The sequence below is a fragment of the Macrobrachium rosenbergii genome, chromosome 2 (genome assembly GCF_040412425.1).
Source record: "Macrobrachium rosenbergii isolate ZJJX-2024 chromosome 2, ASM4041242v1, whole genome shotgun sequence".
NCBI lineage: Eukaryota > Metazoa > Arthropoda > Malacostraca > Decapoda > Palaemonidae > Macrobrachium > Macrobrachium rosenbergii.
The window spans coordinates 8,908,884-8,925,851 of NC_089742.1; the positions used below are offsets into that span (position 1 = coordinate 8,908,884).

The following is a 16,968-nucleotide window of genomic DNA, read 5'->3' on the forward strand; positions in this document are numbered from 1 at the left end:
AGTCTCTTCGTATCCATAACAAGTAGTGTGGTGATTCTCCTACTCTCTCATTTACAGTATTGTTTATAGTAAACTGTACGTCTTCCAAAGCTAAATCCCAGTCTTCTGTATTAGGTTTAACTAAAGTTTTCAGGATATCCTTTATCTTACGATTCGTTCTTTCTACTGCTCCATTTAAACTTGGTTTATATGCTGTGATTTGACATTTATTTATCTCATAAAATCTACATAATTTTCTTAAAAGTTCACTGGCAAATTCTGCTGCGTTATCAGAAAGAACTCGGGGACAAGGAATGTCTCTGAAATAATTCTAGATTTAAGAGTCATATACTGTAATTGCATCTCATTTACTGTACAATCTCTACATATCTTGTTAGATAGTCTAAAAGACTAATATTTGTTTATTCCCCCTAATAGTTGTAGGAAATGGACCTAAAACTATAGATACACCTGAAATGATTCAACTCGATGGGTATTTTTCAAGTGGAGCTTTTAGATTTACGTTACTCTTTATTTCATTACAACTACACAATTTTGTACAAAGTTCTTGCATCCTCACTACAATGGGGCCAAAAATAGTTTCTGGTTAGGATTTAGTTGTCTTTTTTATTCCAGGATGTCCTGCTAACTTGTATGAGAGTGTTAGTTCTAAAACTTCTCTGATTAGTGTTTTTGGGATGTATAGTCGAGAATAACCATTCTTCTCTGTTGGTCTTTTATACAATAATCCATTGATTAAAACAAAATCAGATTTAAAGATTCATCTGTCATTAGTTGTTCCATTATATGCCTGATTTCTGTACCCATTCCTTGTTGTATTTGTACTCTTTCCAAATCTAAATCTACCACCTGACAGCTAAAACAAAAAGCATGGTGGTAATACATTTCTCTGTTTCTTCTTGGGCTCTGATAATGCATCTGCTAGTGTATTAAATTTTCCTGATATATCTGAATTCTGTGCAAATTTGTGCACACTAATGAACCATCCATTGAACTTCATGTTATTTGCAAAGTTCTCTTCTAAAAAATCACAAATTGTTTGTGATCAGTAAGTACATTGACTTTATGTCCTAAAATTATGTCTAAATTCCAGATCTGTATAATGCTAAACATTCTCTTTCATTGTGCTATAATTTATCTCAGCATTCAAAACTCTACTGCATAATATACTGCTCATTCTTGTTTTGTCCTTTTGTAATAATACAGCCCTAGCCCGGTACTTGATGCATCACAGGCTAAGTAGTCTTCGAGAAATCTGCAGACTAGTACGGATTTCTGGTCATTTTACTTTAGTGTTTGGAAAGATGTTCTTGTTCTTATGCCATTCATATTTTGACATCTGTCTTTGTTAATTCTGTTAATGGTTTGGCTATTGTAGCAAAGTTTTCCTTTAATGAAAGGTCTATAGTAGCCTACCATTCCTAGGAATCGTCTCAATGCTTTCAAATTGGTAGGAGCTTTTGATATTCAACTATTGCTTTATCTTGGCTCGCTTGCATTCGCAGACCATCTCACCAATTACATGTCCTAAGCATTCCAAAGACTTACTAAGAATTGACATTTCTTTAATTTGATTTTTCATCCTGCCTTCTTAATCTTCCAAGACTATTTCTAATGTTCTGAGGTGACTTCTAAATCTTTGCTAAAAATTATAATATCATCTAAGTAAACTGCAACATTTTCTATATCCCCTAATATTTGGTACATTAATCTAACAAACGTTAAAGGAGCTGGAAGTGGGTCCAAAATGGCATGACTTCAAATTGCAAGTGTTCCTTGTGTGTGCTGAAGGCTGTGAATGGTTTCGACTCTTCGTCTAAAGGTACTTGCCAGTATCCACTAAGTAAATCTAAAGATGAAAATATCCTTGCACCTCCTAATTGAGCTAACATATCTTGAATCACTGGCATTGGCATTCTATCGGGGATGGTGTTGGAATTTAACTTTCTATAATCTATCACAAGTCTCCAATTTCCACCTTCTTGGAACAAGTAGTAATGGAGAATTATATGGAGATTTAGGGAAGGAATGACTACCCCATCTTTCTCTTCATTTCCTTCCATCAAATTATCAACTATGGGTCTTTGGTTTATTGGTAATCTGTAATTAGGAATAAAGAATGGTTTTGTTCATCATCAATACAATTTTATGTCTTAGACATTTGTTCTAATTTGTAATTTATCTCCTTCTATTGCTATTACATTCTGTATTTTTCAATACATGAATTATTCTATCTCTGTTTCTGGAAAATCTGTTTATTCACTTCTTTGCTTAATTCAGATGTTTGACCAGTTACAGAGAAAAATGCTTCTTCTTCAATGTTGTACGGATTGTTAATAGGTATTCCTTACAAAGATAATGCCTGCATAAAGTGTTAGTTTGTTATCTGAGTAGTTCTGACATAAACTTCACAAGCATCACTCATGTGGACTAAAGAATTCATCCATTCTGACAAATCTCTGGTAACTCTTCACGGTAAAAGAACGTCTTAACTCCTATCTCTCTTTCCCCTTAGATGCATTTCTTTTGTTAAACACTTGATGCAAAATTACTGTCTGTTTAGTATAAATTGTACTTATTATCATCGGCAGTAAGCACAACATACTTCCTCATCTTTTGTTTCTGCAAAGTAACAATGTTCCCGCATCTATACTAGTTTCTTCAGTTACTGCTATTATACCATTTATATCTACTTTATTTATTTTGTTTAACAGTAATTTCATTTACTAATTTCCCTTCATTATCACAACTGATTACCGCATTGCTATATTCTGTATTTATCTCTGCATAATTATCATCACATATCTTGTTCTCGTCATACCCAGCACATTGGGGACTGTTCTGGTCATTTCTGGGTCACTTCTTTGTTGGAGGGTATAATTTTCGATGCACATTTAAATTTCTAGTCTGTAATTGTGAAATTCCTCCTTCCATTACCATTCAAATTTAATTTGATTGTTCTCTTTGATGATACTATTTTCTGTATGTCTTTCCTGTTTGTTGAAGTCGTTTTGCACAACGGATCAGATTTTGGGTGAAACTTTCTCAAGCGTAAAGCATACGCTCTTTATTATCTCGTGTAAGGTTAATTCTTCCTTCACAATTCAGTATAATTCCACATTTCTTCATTAATTTATATGAGAACAACACCTGTGCGGGAAAGAACCTGTCTCTAGAACTATAAAACTTTCACACTTTTTATGTACGAAAGGTCTATTTCTGGTCTACATTGCCTAAACTTTTATCTGTTTACCCGCCATCTTTATTATTTTGCTTGACCCTGAATTAGCGTTTCTTAATGCCTAAGCATCGAGGTTACAACGTGTGTTTATCACCATGCTTTATATTACTACCTGAATCCATAAGGACAGTATATAATTTATTCTGTATTGGAATTTTAATGATAGGTAAATCCTTTCTGATTATTTCTTCAATCATGGAAAATACAACTTTTTACTTCTGCAATATGGACAAGTGCTGATGAACCTTCACTTCTCCTTTGCTAATTCTTCTACCTTAATTTGTATCTTCTTGAAGGGACTTTCTTGTGGTATTCCGTGTAGGATAAATTATTATTGATTTGAAGACTCATTTGATGCTTATGTTTACTACTTAATTCAACTATTTCTTTATTTCTGTGTTTTAAACCAGCAATTCTTTGCAATGTCCTACTTTCTTACAAAACTGCAGATTCTAGGTTTTCTACACTCATTTATAAACACTGTATACCCGCAGTTTTCGCAGGCTGTCTTGGGTCCGCCCCTTGAGCGGAATAAATAGTTCACTTGCCAAGTGTTTGTGTTTGAGTTTCTGACCATATCTATAAGGTTTGTGTGGTCCACTTTGCTAGATTGTTTCTTCCCTTTGATCTGGATTCCATTTTCTTTAGTATTTTGGGCATATTTCCTTGGAAGGTATTTGGTCTATTTCCCACTTTGTCTGGAATTATCATAAGAATTTATTATTCATTTTAAAAATTAGATTATTATTTCTGACTTTCCTTTCATTTTGTGCTTCTGTTGTTCTCACGAATTCCTTGGATAGATTTATCTCTTTCCTTTGGATTTCTTCTCTCATTGTCTTCAATGTTTGAAGGCTTGTTTTTCTGGGGTCAAGTTTTATTTTTCTGAAAGCTTCTCTTTCCTCTTCTCCAAGAATGTTATATATATTCCAAATGACATGTAATTTAATACATGTCATAGCTCAATTCAATTTCAAGTACTAGCCCAAAATGATCCTTGTCTCTCATAGTAATACCTGTCTTCATTAAATCTTCGCTTATTTTCTCTATTGCATTCTCCACGCTTATGTACAAATTAGGAATTGTTTTATATTGTGGGTTAAGAAACGAAGAAGTTGTATAAAACCGTCAGTCTGATTTATTGGTTCCTGTGAGTGATAAGCAAATTTCTTAAATTTACATAGTTATTAAGTTTCATAAACTTGTGGAATTCAATGTTTTATGTGCGTCTCCATGTTCTGAGCTGACGAGCACAAGGCTTCATTTATCTTAGCTTCACTGTTATTCTGAAATTATACGACTATCTGCATCTGCTAGCCAATGATTTACAGTATAGGCTTCGAGTCTGCTTTTGTCAGGATTGGAATCATCCACCTGTCCACAGAAGCGTGTGGCGGTTGTTATGACGGCCGCCTGATTCATGTTATAAAATTGTAATGTGCGAGTATTATTAGTATTATTAGTATTGTTACTATTATTATTATTGTTAGTAGTATTAGAATGATTAAATAATTATTTTGGTTCTGGTTATTTATATTATTGTTAGTATTTTGCACTACAAAGCGGAGTGAATTTAGTCTTGAAATTCACTGCCCAATTGTCGACGGTCTTAAATCGTAATGTGAATGTCTAACAGTGTTCAGTAATTCCTCAAACACTCAAGTTGCATACCACACAATGTAAAAATTATTCACTCAGAGTACATCAATCAAAAAATTTTCGTTATATTGTAATTAAATTAAAAATAATTTGTCAAATTGTCACACAAAAAATTAAATTTCTATTGTTCATGCACAATTAAAACCTTTTCAATACATGAAATAAATTCTTATATGAAATTGGGCATCACATCATCAAAATTCATCATAATAAGTACACAAAATTATACATATAACTTCTCAAATAATCATCACCAACCGAGTGAGAGAAAAATAAACTAATTCCCATTCAAATTATTTTACTAAATTAATTATCATAGAGAGAGGCTGTTGGTATTTATTCAAAAGGAATTTTATTCACTAGAGAGAGTTTTCTTATTTTTTCAATCTTATAGCAAGATGCAAAAAAAAAATGTTATATATATCTTCACTTATTTATTAAGAGAGAGAGCGGACAGTAAATTCATTTATCACGAACTTACTGTGGGGTGTTGCTGATATCGTGATATCGCTAAATGTTGTGCCTTCCGCGGTGAGTGTTTCTCTGTCGGATCCGCATAAGAAATCTTACTAGGCCTAAGTGCGTTGTTTTTCCACTGTGGCTTTCCGCTTCGAATCTTGTTGAAAGTTTGTGCGTTATTTTTCAATCACTCAATGCAATGTCGCAAACACTGGCTTATTATCGCTGTCGGCGTTCGCTCAATTTGTTGACGTTAACAGTTCAAAATGTTTTGGCTCGACGCATCAAAACGGTTTTTATTCACACTCGACGCTCTTGCTGTAAGCTGCCATTTGCTGGAGTATTTTTATTTCTTCTGATATATCTTTGTCGTTGTCGTAAAAATCTAAGTTCGTCAGGAATTTCGTTTCACTGTAACTTAAATAATTGCACTGATAATTTCATTAATGTTCGCTTGTTTCGCCTCACCTTCTGATCCAAATAAGCTGCCACTCATTTGTTGGGATTATTCTCTCCCTTTATGTTCTTTGTTATGTTTGTATAGATTTTGAAGTCTTTCTCTTCTTACCTTGGTTTCTTTCGAGGTGTCTCCAGGAACGTCATGGATGATGTGCTATCTTTGCATATTTATTCCTTCTAAGTATTGATATCCTAGAGAGCCGATAGAGACGATCGTAATTCCTTCACTTTAATTAGTACTTAGTATTATAAAGATCAGTACAAAATTAACAAGTTACAATGATAAAAATGAATCACTTTGAATCAGTCTATATGGGGGAACATCAGCGAGGGGAGACGTACTTCCTTGAAGGACACAGTCTCTGACTGCTCTCCTCGTCGGGTCTCAACCTGCCGTAACCCCATGAAAATCCTGTTACCTGCAATCTCACCTCCTTCTAGCCTTATTGGAAGGACTAATCAGCAAGGACCCTTCAAGTAGCTGATTGGAAGGATCAGTGGGTGTGATTCAAATCTCTCCTTAGAGGACTGATAGGAGGTGATCTTAGAGGGTGCGAAAGACCCTCCCACACATAATTGATTGAGGCCAAATAGCACATCACTTGAGCCAATCCCAAATTCCTGAACTTCCACGAAAACACTTTCCTGAGAAGGCAGGGCGACAGAATCAGCTGCTGTAAGCATTTAGACTGTGCTGACTCATGTTTCATTAGCTTCCAATCGTGAGGCCATTATTTCTCACTTTTACGAATTGTTTTTATGGCTGCAACACGATATACTGCAAATGGTTCATGTAAACATCCCGCAGATGATAATACACACAACAGCATTTGGGCGTTATCACTGTGTTCTTTGCCTCTCTTTATTCTTATTTCTCTCCTTCTCTCCTAATTTTTTCTCTTTCTATCTCTCTTCTTCTCTCTTTTCTATCTAATTTCCTATCTATATTCTACACCACACATATATGTCTATCTTTTATCCATTTACTTATATATAAATATGCAGTGTAGTATCTGTATTATCATTATTATTCGTTCTGTTATTATTATTATCAATGAGAATGACTGGTTTGGAAATGAGCTTCATTATGGATTTGACTCATCGCTTGTTCTCTAGCTAATACTTCTGTGTGTGGGAAGTGTGTGTGTGTGTGTGTGTGAGTTAGTGTTCATATGTGTGTGTGTGCATACAGTGACGTTCAGGAGATAAGACAGACAGACAGGCGAAGAGGCAGCCGTCAGTGAGAATGATTATGAACAAAATGCAGGAGGGACACGACAATAGATGATTCCTGGGTGAGACCTCACAATGGGAGGAACTGATGAGGTCTTTGGTGCTGCTTCCTGGCTGAAGGGAAATAGACCTCTTTCTCTCTCTATCTCAGTGACTCACTTGGGAGTAGCACAAGTGGCTTTGACACCCCAAACAGACCTTATCAGAGAGAGAGAGAGAGAGAGAGAGAGAGAGAGAGAGAGAGAGAGAGAGAGAGGGAGGGTGTTGGAGATAAGGAGCCTCACTGGCAAGGCCTCATCATCTGTCCTGTTATTTGTCTCTTCTTCTTCCTTCAGCTTGGAGTGTTTTTCTTCTTATGGCTGAAGAAAGGGAAGGATTTGTTCATGACCGTCCACTGAGACAGAGACAGATGGAGACAGATACAGACAGACAGACAGATCCGCCAAAACCTCCTACGATCATATTCACCTGTCAGAACAAATCACGAAGAGGTGTTGTTGCAATACTCCAACCCTTAATGCTTATCACAACACCTCCTCTCCTCAAGCTTTCTAAAAGAGAAAATTAAGGGAGAAGGCGCTTGTTGTCCCCCCGAGAGTCTGGTGCATGACAGATAGTTTGCTTTCACTCATTGTCCTCTTCTTGACAGTTTGAGAAAGAAAGGTCAATGTCATGGTTCACCAGATGACCTCCAGTTGAGTCCCAGAGAGAGAGAGAGAGAGAGAGAGAGAGAGAGAGAGAGAGAGAGAGAGAGAGAGAGAGAGAAGGGGGTTGTATGCATTGATTTCCACACACATACACACACACAGAAAAGGTAGAGCAAAGGTCCTTATCAGAGGAGCTGCCATGACCTGAAATGACGTGCGCCACCAGATGGTGTGAATCCCCAGTGATGAGGAGAGAAGGGACAAGGTCTCATGTGGCTGAGAAGAACACGAGTCCAATAAGCGTAGGTGTCATGACGGGTATGGCAAGTCCCAGGATGGGGTCATAAGGTCAGCAGGAAGTCCTTGTGGTTTCAAGAGAATAGGAACAGGGAATGAAACCACTCAATGATGGGATGAGGAAATGGGAAGTTTAGGGAAGAAGAAAGAAGCAAGAGTGAAGGGAATATCATGTACAAGAATGCAGGAGGACGGATCAGGTGGCCAAGAAGAATGTGAGAGAGAGAGAGAGAGAGAGAGAGAGAGAGAGAGAGAGAGAGAGAGAGAGAGAGAGAGAGAGAGAGAGAGAGAGAGAGAATGTGATAAAAGAGGGAGGGACGGTGAATGAGAACTTTGGGGAGAACAAGAAGAAGCATCTCAACAAGGAAGTCAGTGCAGAGAGAAAGGTGAAAGAGCAAATGCAGTTATCACAAAAGAGGCAAGGGACAAATCCTGTCTGAAGGGAAAGAAGTCCTGGGCTGATGGAGGATCATTCTGAGTTCTGTTGATTGAGGATGAGATGGTGTGTCAGAGTGGTGAAAGAGTAATTTGGTAGCTGACCATGATGTATAAGGTATGTCTGGAGAAGGGAAAGGTCTATGAAGAATGCTGCAATATTGTAGAATGATTCTTACCACAAAAGTCTGTGCTGGCATAAAGCTAAAGAGAGAGAGAGGGGGGGGGTCCATCTTCTTTTGTGCGAAGAAAGATGATGAAAATATTTGGGACAACAGAGGAATAAGTTTGGGATGTGTGATGTGGTGGATTGGTGGGTGTTTTGATCCTCTGTGCTCGGAGGAGGTGTGCCTCCTTCACTTCAAAGGAACACTGACTGAAAAAGTACCTGTAGGAAAAAGAGAGTAGGGCAGGAAGAGATCTAGAAGACAGATGAGCACTTGGTCACACAGTAGAAGATTTACCCTTGATTCGAATCCTGCCAGTGAAGAGAATACTGAGGAAGGTAGGGAACACGAAGGAAGCATCAACGTATACGGGCTATTATCTAAAAAGAGACAGATAAGGACAATATAAGTATCTAATAATGTGATGGAGAAGTTGAAAATTAATGATACAGTTACTGTTCTAGACTAGTACTGAATTCATCTGACCAAGAAACCCTGTCACGAGTACTGCACAAACCCAAGACCTTTCTGATACCAAAATCACCACCAATTCCTGAAACACAAAATACCATCCTGAATCAGCGTAAGTGTTAGAGGTGGTTTAAGGACATCAGTATTTTAGAAATCTGCAAGCAACATTTCTTGTCATGATGTCAGTTAAGTCATCTTTTTGAAAAAAAAATATGGGTTTTCTTTTGTAGTTTTAATGTGATTTTGATGAATTTGACCTTCACTTCCGCCCTGGTCATTTCCATCAGTGATGAAGGACCCCAGTTGGAACCATTCCGTAGGGTTAGGTTAGGTTTGGTTAGGTTACTGTGTGTCCCTGTGTTTCAAGCAAGTTTCTACCGTGGTCGCTTGTGATAGTTCAATGTAAAGGTGTTGTAATGTAAGAAATGGAAGTCAAATTCCTCAAAATCACATCAGGAATAAAAAAGTATACAAACAAAATGCCTAATTTCCCAGAGGCAGGTTTAGCCATAAGAAATGTGACCATTCTGAAGGGCAAATGAATGAAGTCTTCTGAAAAACCAAAATTCTCTTCAGTGAATTATTGAGATTCCAAAAGATTTCAACTTTATTTTTTTTGTCATCGTTTTCACCACTGAAAATGCTGCACTTTAGATAACACTAGGTTTGGGTAAGCAGTTTCAGATCCTGTGGCCAGACCTCGAGTGCTTGATAACAGGGATATTGTAGGGTCTTATTTAGCAAAACGATAATAAATCTGTGTCTGAAGGGTCACTGATTTTTTTTTTTTTTTTTTTGCTCTTTCAGACGTCCAACTTGGAAAGTACGTTTGCTGTAATGTGTCTAGTAGTTCACTGCCCGAGACTTCTCCCTTGTTCCCACACGTTTTGTGGTCCTTGCATTGATGGGCTCATCTTGGCTGATAAAAAAGAATGTCCTGTATGCAGGAATACATTCACAGCCGATTCAGCAGAAGACGTGGTGATTAACAGAAAACTACTTGATGCTGCAAAGCAACTTTCATCCATGCTTGCAGCATCAAAGAATGAATCCACAAGACCAAAGAAACCCTTTCTAGATACCACCAAGGATTTCATGAGGTTATCGAAAAGGCATCGCTGTATGCGAGGAAACAGTTAGTTAATGACTGCAATTGAAAGCAACGAAAAGATGAGCGGAGGACTGAAGGGCTTGTGCAAACGCTGGAGGAGATAACGCTTTCCAGTCAAGAGACTTTGAGTAATATCACCCAAGATAACAAATTGCTGATGGACAAGTTGGATATTATGAGAGGAAAGGGACGACAAATGAAAGACTCTGAAGACAAAGCAGAAGCAGCAACTGACTTTGCTTCTGCTGCAAGTAACATGAACGAGGCCGAAAAGATTCTTCATGATGTTGATGAGACAACTAATGAAATTAAGCAACTTCTGGAGAATAAAGACAACATTAAGCAGGTGAGTTTGCTCTCTCTCTCTCTCTCTCTCTCTCTCTCTCTCTCTCTCTCTCTCTCTCTCTCTCTCTCTCTCTCGCCTGGTTCTAACACTGCTCATGAAAAAAATCATTGCTGTTTTACTTCTCTGCATCACTCATCCTATGGCCTAAGATATCTTCAGAATATGTCCATATTATCAGTCAATTTTGTCCTTAATAATGAATTTATAATAAAAGTTCTTTTTTATTTAAAAGCTGGTTCAAGGGATCCTTCTTGACCTCATGATATTTATGATTTCAGCCATTTTGAGAGTCCTAATAATCAGAGTAATTCTGTAATCTCTTTTGTCCAAATTGCAAGATACTTTCGTAATCTGTCTCTTGATTTGTCTTCCAGGAGGTTTTAAGATCGCAATGGATTTGGAAGGAGCCATGAAGGATCTGGGAAGAATACTGAGGAATTAGGGGAGAGACTGTTTAAGATTACGGTAAGTTCAAGGGAGTCTTTTCTTATGCAGAAAATCAGCTGAACAAATTGTCCTGGAGAAACATCTCTCAACAGAATCAAGATAAATGTAATCAAGGAGATGATAAAGTCTTATTTGTTTCAAACAACTCATCGCTTTTACAAAGCCTCTCCTTGGTGAGTCAGCGCAATTTCCAGACATTCCACATAAGAAGAAGAAGAAGAAGAGTTCCCCTTTGCACTTGTCTGAGGATGCGTCCGGATCTCTGGGTGCCCCTGGTGGGGAAACTGGCCATCCTGTGTGTGTGTGTGTGTGTGTGTGTGTGTGATCTTCCCAACACTTCCGCAACCTCCTTCAGAGACCTTGTGTTTTCTTTGCTCATTCCCACCTTAAATATTCACTATTCCATTCCATAAAGTTATCATTTTGCTTACTGTTCCACTCTATGTTGTTGGGGAGGGATCCATCAGCTGTTTTCTTTGTCTTATTGAAGTATGATTCCTGATTTGACAGAAATCATGACGAGTGAGGTGCTTCAGCTCTTGGAGAAAGTGAACTTCGAACCCTATCAACTTCTGTGACCCATTCAGAGAGCTGGCAGAGCACTGGCTTCTCCTGTGCCCCAAGATTCATAGTCAGGACACAGATAGCTACCCTTCATCCCCATTATATGTTGCAGAAACACAGAGAAAGGCAGTTTTCATCCCTGGTGTGCTCAGTGGCCCTGGTTCATCATCAGATGGGGACGAAGGGGGACTTATCTTCTTCTGTGGGGTGACTGGAGGTCATGCTGATGCATAGAATAGGTTACCTTACATCAATGGCTTTGTATTTGAAAACATGACTTTGGTTTTTTAAAACATGGTTTTTATTAAAGAAATCATACTCAACAAATGCACGCCTCTTTCAGATAAGTAACTTTAAATCCAAAGTAAATATCTTTCAGTTAAACAAAATACTTCTAACTTCAACTGGTTAAGAGATTTCCAATCAATGAACCTTTTTTCAGGTGAATGACCTCCGAATTCTTCATGTTTGCTTGAGAGGAGATGCCCAGAGAAAGATCTTTGCTGTGATGACCTATGAAGGGACTCTGAGGGTGGCTCCAGTCAAGATTGAGTCCAACAACCAAGTCTCTTTCACTCATCTTCAGGAAGGCGTTCTCCCACCAAGATTTGTCATAGAGGCAAGCTTATTCCCAGAGGATATGAGTAGGATTCCTTTCTGTCTCTCACAATCCTTTAGGAATCATTGTCAAAGTTCACTGATGTGCATGGATTATGTGGTGCAGAGGGTAAGGGAGGAATAACAACAGCTCATTTGTTTAAGGAGGGAGAGAGAGAGAGAGAGAGAGAGAGAGAGAGAGAGAGAGAGAGAGAGAGAGAGAGAGAGAGAGAGAGAGAGAGAGAGAGATGTTGGTGCACAACCCAGATAAGAAAATGATTCTTGAATAGACTGTGAGGAATAACTCATACTGATGATGAGGATATGAAGAAACTGCAGGAACTGGTGAGAGAATCTGAGTGTTTGAAAGGAGAGTAGATGGATGTCGGGAGAATGGATGATCTGTTTAGCATTTTGGAGTAGATATATTGATGTTGGCAGGATGAGGGAGCAGGTGAGTCTCAAAATAGGTGAAGGGAAAAGAAGGAAGCAAGAAAGGACAAGAAAGGAAGAAAAGAAAGAAGGAAGGAAGGAAGAAAAGAAGGAAGGAAGGAAGGAAGGAAAGAAGGAAGGAGCATGTGTGCAAAAACAGGAAGGAAGCTTATATACTCTATGGAAGTCAAGGTGGAATGTATACACAAATGTTGAGCCAACTTTCTTTTATGGAAGTATGTTAATGCTGAGTATGAATAAAGAGAAAGAAGGAAGCTGTAGGAGCCTGAATTGCTTGAGTAGTATGGATGGACACTGTGCCCAGAATGGTTCAGTCATGTGAAGAGAATGGAGTGAGGATGATGGCTTGTGGAAAAGAGTGAAGAAGAAGAAGAAGAAGAAGAAGAAGAAGAAGAAGAAGAAGAAGAAGAAGACAGATAGAGTTGAGTGGTGCAATGTTTGGAAGGGTTAAGTTGCACTACTGAAGAGCCTTCAGTGTAGGAGTAGGAGGATAATAAAGAGCCAATGATATGCTAGTCACGCCACATGCCAAAGGCCACACAATAATATTGTGGAAGTTTTCTCTGCTCAGGGTTTCATCCAAAATCAATTTTTTTTATTTTAATTTATTTGTCATTTGGCTTTTTAATTCGCCTCTTCTTCTTCTTCTTCTTCATTTGCTCTTCATTTATTTATTATTATTATTATTCTGATGAATATCCTCCTTCTTTCCCTTGACAGCTCGAGTCCTTGATGCAATGGTCTCCTTCTCTTTCTCCTCCTCCTCCTTCCCCCCCAAGGGCATTTCTGGATCTGGCATATGAATCCACCCCCCTGGGGAGGGTCATCGTCAGGGTCACTGAGAATGGCCTTTGGGGTCTCAACTTCCTGTACATGTGTGCGGGGCGGATGGGACCCTCTTATGCCCACTCTCACGTCTCACTTGGTGGAGGATATGGGTTGGGGAGGGGAATATGTTGAAATGGGACACTATGTCCCCCATGGAGGAAGAGGAGGAGGAGACACATCAACCCGAGCGGTGTTGTCATCATCGAGGGAGGATTGGGAGAGGGAGGGGAGGGAGGGGAGGAAGAGTGGGACCTATGGATTGACGTCACTGAAGGCGGGAGAAGTAGAGGGAATCATCTCATATGAAGAAGCTCGTCTCCAAATGTCACCAGGAGATGGTCCCAGTTGTGTATATGGATCTGGACATTGCTTCGGGATGGTGGAGGAGGGACTCAACATCCTTCTCACCAACATCCTGAAGTGTGATCCTTATCTAGGCATCAAAGAAGTGAGAGTGGGGGAGTGCGGCCTCATCCTGTGACTGTCTCCCCTCCTGACGAAGAAGTCAGTTTCCAGTTTGGTTTCAACTCTCAGAATCTTTCTCTAATAAAGATGTTGTGATTGCCTCTAGGGTTTCATTTGTCTCCTTTTATTGCTATTATTATATTACTATTATTATTTGGCAGCAGACCCTCTTTTAAATAGGTTTTATTGAATATTATTGCTGCTTCAGCTGCATTTGTTTTGTAGAAGACTTTTTCTGTTTTCCTTATTGCAGACTTCTCTTCATTGAGGTGCAAGCACAGCTCACCTATATTTATCATTTTCATGGGGGAAAAGTAAAAATCTGGATTCTGCTTTTTTATATATTCTATACAGTTAGAATATTATGACATATAGTTGCTAAACACTTGTTACAATGACGTTTGACAGACTCTTCTGTCTTTCTCCAGCGGAGCTAGTAGAGATCATAGTCCTTCTACTGAAGACAGGAGCCAGCAGGGGGTCATGGACGCAGAATTGGTTGCAGTCGGAGAGGCTGCCAACGGGCGAAGCTCGATTCCGACAGATCTTTCGCGAACCTGAATATTTCACTATTCCAGCTGCTTCTGCTGCTCAGCCGCGATGATGTCAGCGCTGATTGACATCATCGGTACTCTGGCGCTACTGGGCGGAGGAATGATGTCAATATTTACTCTTTCTATCGTCGGGGTTGTCTCGAAGGGCGCCGCCATCAGGGGCATTCCATTCTCAGGGTTGTCATTTTCGGGTATTTGTTGGATCAGGCGTTCTGCATTATTCTTCAAATTCGTGGAGCGATGCCTCCCAGTGAATACAACGCAGGAGGCATCGCCCTACTCACGAATCTGAGCAGAAGAGTAATGCAGAAACACCCACCAAATCCAACAAATACCCGAAAAAATGACAACCCTGAGAATGGAGACACCCTGATGAGCTGCCGCCCGAGACAACTCCCGACTACGACAGAAAGAGTAAATAATGACATCATTCATCCTCCGCCCAATGGCAGCCAAACTACCGATGATGTCAGTCGGCGCGATATCACGCAACGGCAGGCCAATGAACGTGCCGGAACAATGATACATTCCCAGGTTGCGAAGATCTGTCAGATCGAGTTTCACCAGAAATTTGGCTTGAAGTTCACACTGCAACCAATCATAATTCGTTGTCCATGACCCCCCGCTGAAGCCCGTGTGTAACTTCAGAAGGACCTATGCAATCTGAATGGGGAAAATTCCCTTCAGAGGCCTACACACCTGAACCCTTGAGATGCTTCAAATGCCAGCGATTCGGACACCACCAGAAACAATGCGTAGCACAATATGTAGTCTGTGGTGTCTGCAGTTCAGGACACGACACCACCAGCTACATACAGCGGCACATTAACAAAGAGAAGACAAAAGCCAAATGCCCCAACTGTGGGCAAGGGCACCATGCGTGGTACAAACGATGCCCGACACGGCTTCAGATAATCTGGAAAATGAAGGGAGTGCTCCCTCAGGCTCAACACAACCAGCAATAACTACCCCAGCGACAACCACACCAGCAACAACTACCCCAGCGACAACCACACTAGCAACCACTACTACCCCTCCGACAACAACACCAACAACAACTACCTCTCAGACAAACTACACCAGCAAATAACCACCCCTACGACAAACTTACACCAGCAACAACTACTTCACCAACAACCCCAACAGCACGCCCCTCCTACAGGACCTCCACAGCAGCACACACACACAATCCTACACAACAGATGCAACAACCCCAACAACAAACTGCACCCACACACCAGCCTAAGCAACACAGACAACACAAACTCTACTCACCACTCATCCCTCATAAACAAACGAGACCCCAGACTCAAAGAACACAGACACCAAGACGCACGCGTTGACACACAGACTCCATCCACAAATCCCACTCCTTTCTCCACCTACAACACCCCAGTCACAAAAACACCCCTACTTCCAAATCCTACTCCTTTCTCCACCATCAACACCCCATCCAGAAAAACACCCCTACTTACCCTCCCACCCGCCCCTACCACTGCACCTTCATCCTCACATCCTACCCACAGCATTTGCACCAGCACCCCAGAGTCCCCCTCCAAAAGAAATGCAGTCTCCATCACCTGTGAGGAATTTAGACGAGAGGTAGCCAGAGTTATAGCACAACTCTTCCCAGGAGGGACCACACAACACTGAGGAACACAGTTGCAGCCCTGTTATAAACCAAAATGGCTGAACACAATACAAATAATAGAGACAACCAAACTGCAGAACATACTAGAACAATCTCAAAATCCTTCAATGGAACATAACAGTGCCAACACAAAATATGGCCTCCTGCAATCACAAGCATTTAGAAGGGCATGATGTCATCCTCTACAAGAACTCTAGTAAGAGAAACTGCCAGATTCACATTCCAGGGATATACAGTGTACAAAACCCCACACACAAATGAAACAGAGGGCTAATCACGCTATTAAAGCAAGTCAACTCTCTGAACAAACAAGAAATATAGACTGGGTGGTCAAGGGATAGAAATGCTATGTCCTTATAAGACTAGCAAATACCTCCCTAATTGTGCATACATAATAAAGGCTGCAATAAAACTCTCTTTGAAGAGAAAATCTTTTCAGTGCAGCCACAAGCGAAAACACCTTCGCGGGAGATTTTATGCCCATCACCCATGCCTGCTACACTCACAGCAACATACAAATGCAGCAGGCAGACACATAAATCCAATGGAAGAATTTCCATGAAGCTGCTAAATGATATCAATGAAGCAACACACCTCCAAGGCGGAAGGCTAAACTTAAGCTTCATATCCAAAAATCTACAGGAAAACTGCACATGGAAATTGCACCCAATATTGGCCAGTGATCACTTTGCAGCAGAAACTAACATAAGGATAACAAAAATACCTCCACTACCACCTCCTCCAGCAGGTTGGAGACCAGATTTGGCCAACTGGTTAGTGTTTGAAACCATATGACCAGTTGGGCAACACAGTGCCATACAAGACCCAGCTCCAAAACATGAACCAACTGCAAGAGGACTTTGAAAAGAGCTCACACAGTGCAG

At 39.9% G+C, this 16,968-nt stretch overlaps 1 protein-coding gene across 1 annotated transcript; it reads left to right on the top strand.

The window, feature by feature from the left end:
* Positions 1-14,673: 14,673 nt before the first annotated feature.
* LOC136842308 (myb-like protein M) lies at positions 14,674-16,086 on the top strand. Its single transcript, XM_067109568.1, has 2 exons — positions 14,674-14,927; positions 15,378-16,086. The coding sequence occupies exons 1-2, from the start codon at positions 14,674-14,676 to the stop codon at positions 16,084-16,086; spliced, it is 963 nt and encodes a 320-aa protein (XP_066965669.1).
* Positions 16,087-16,968: the final 882 nt, after the last annotated feature.

Excerpts from the sequence above, each read along its gene's own strand:
- LOC136842308 (XM_067109568.1), top strand. The coding sequence starts at position 14,674 with ATGCCTCCCAGTGAATACAACGCAGGAGGCATCGCCCTACTCACGAAT. Across the intron at positions 14,928-15,377 it reads CGGCGCGATATCACGCAACG|GCTCAACACAACCAGCAATA; the intron begins GCAGGCCAATGA and ends GTGCTCCCTCAG.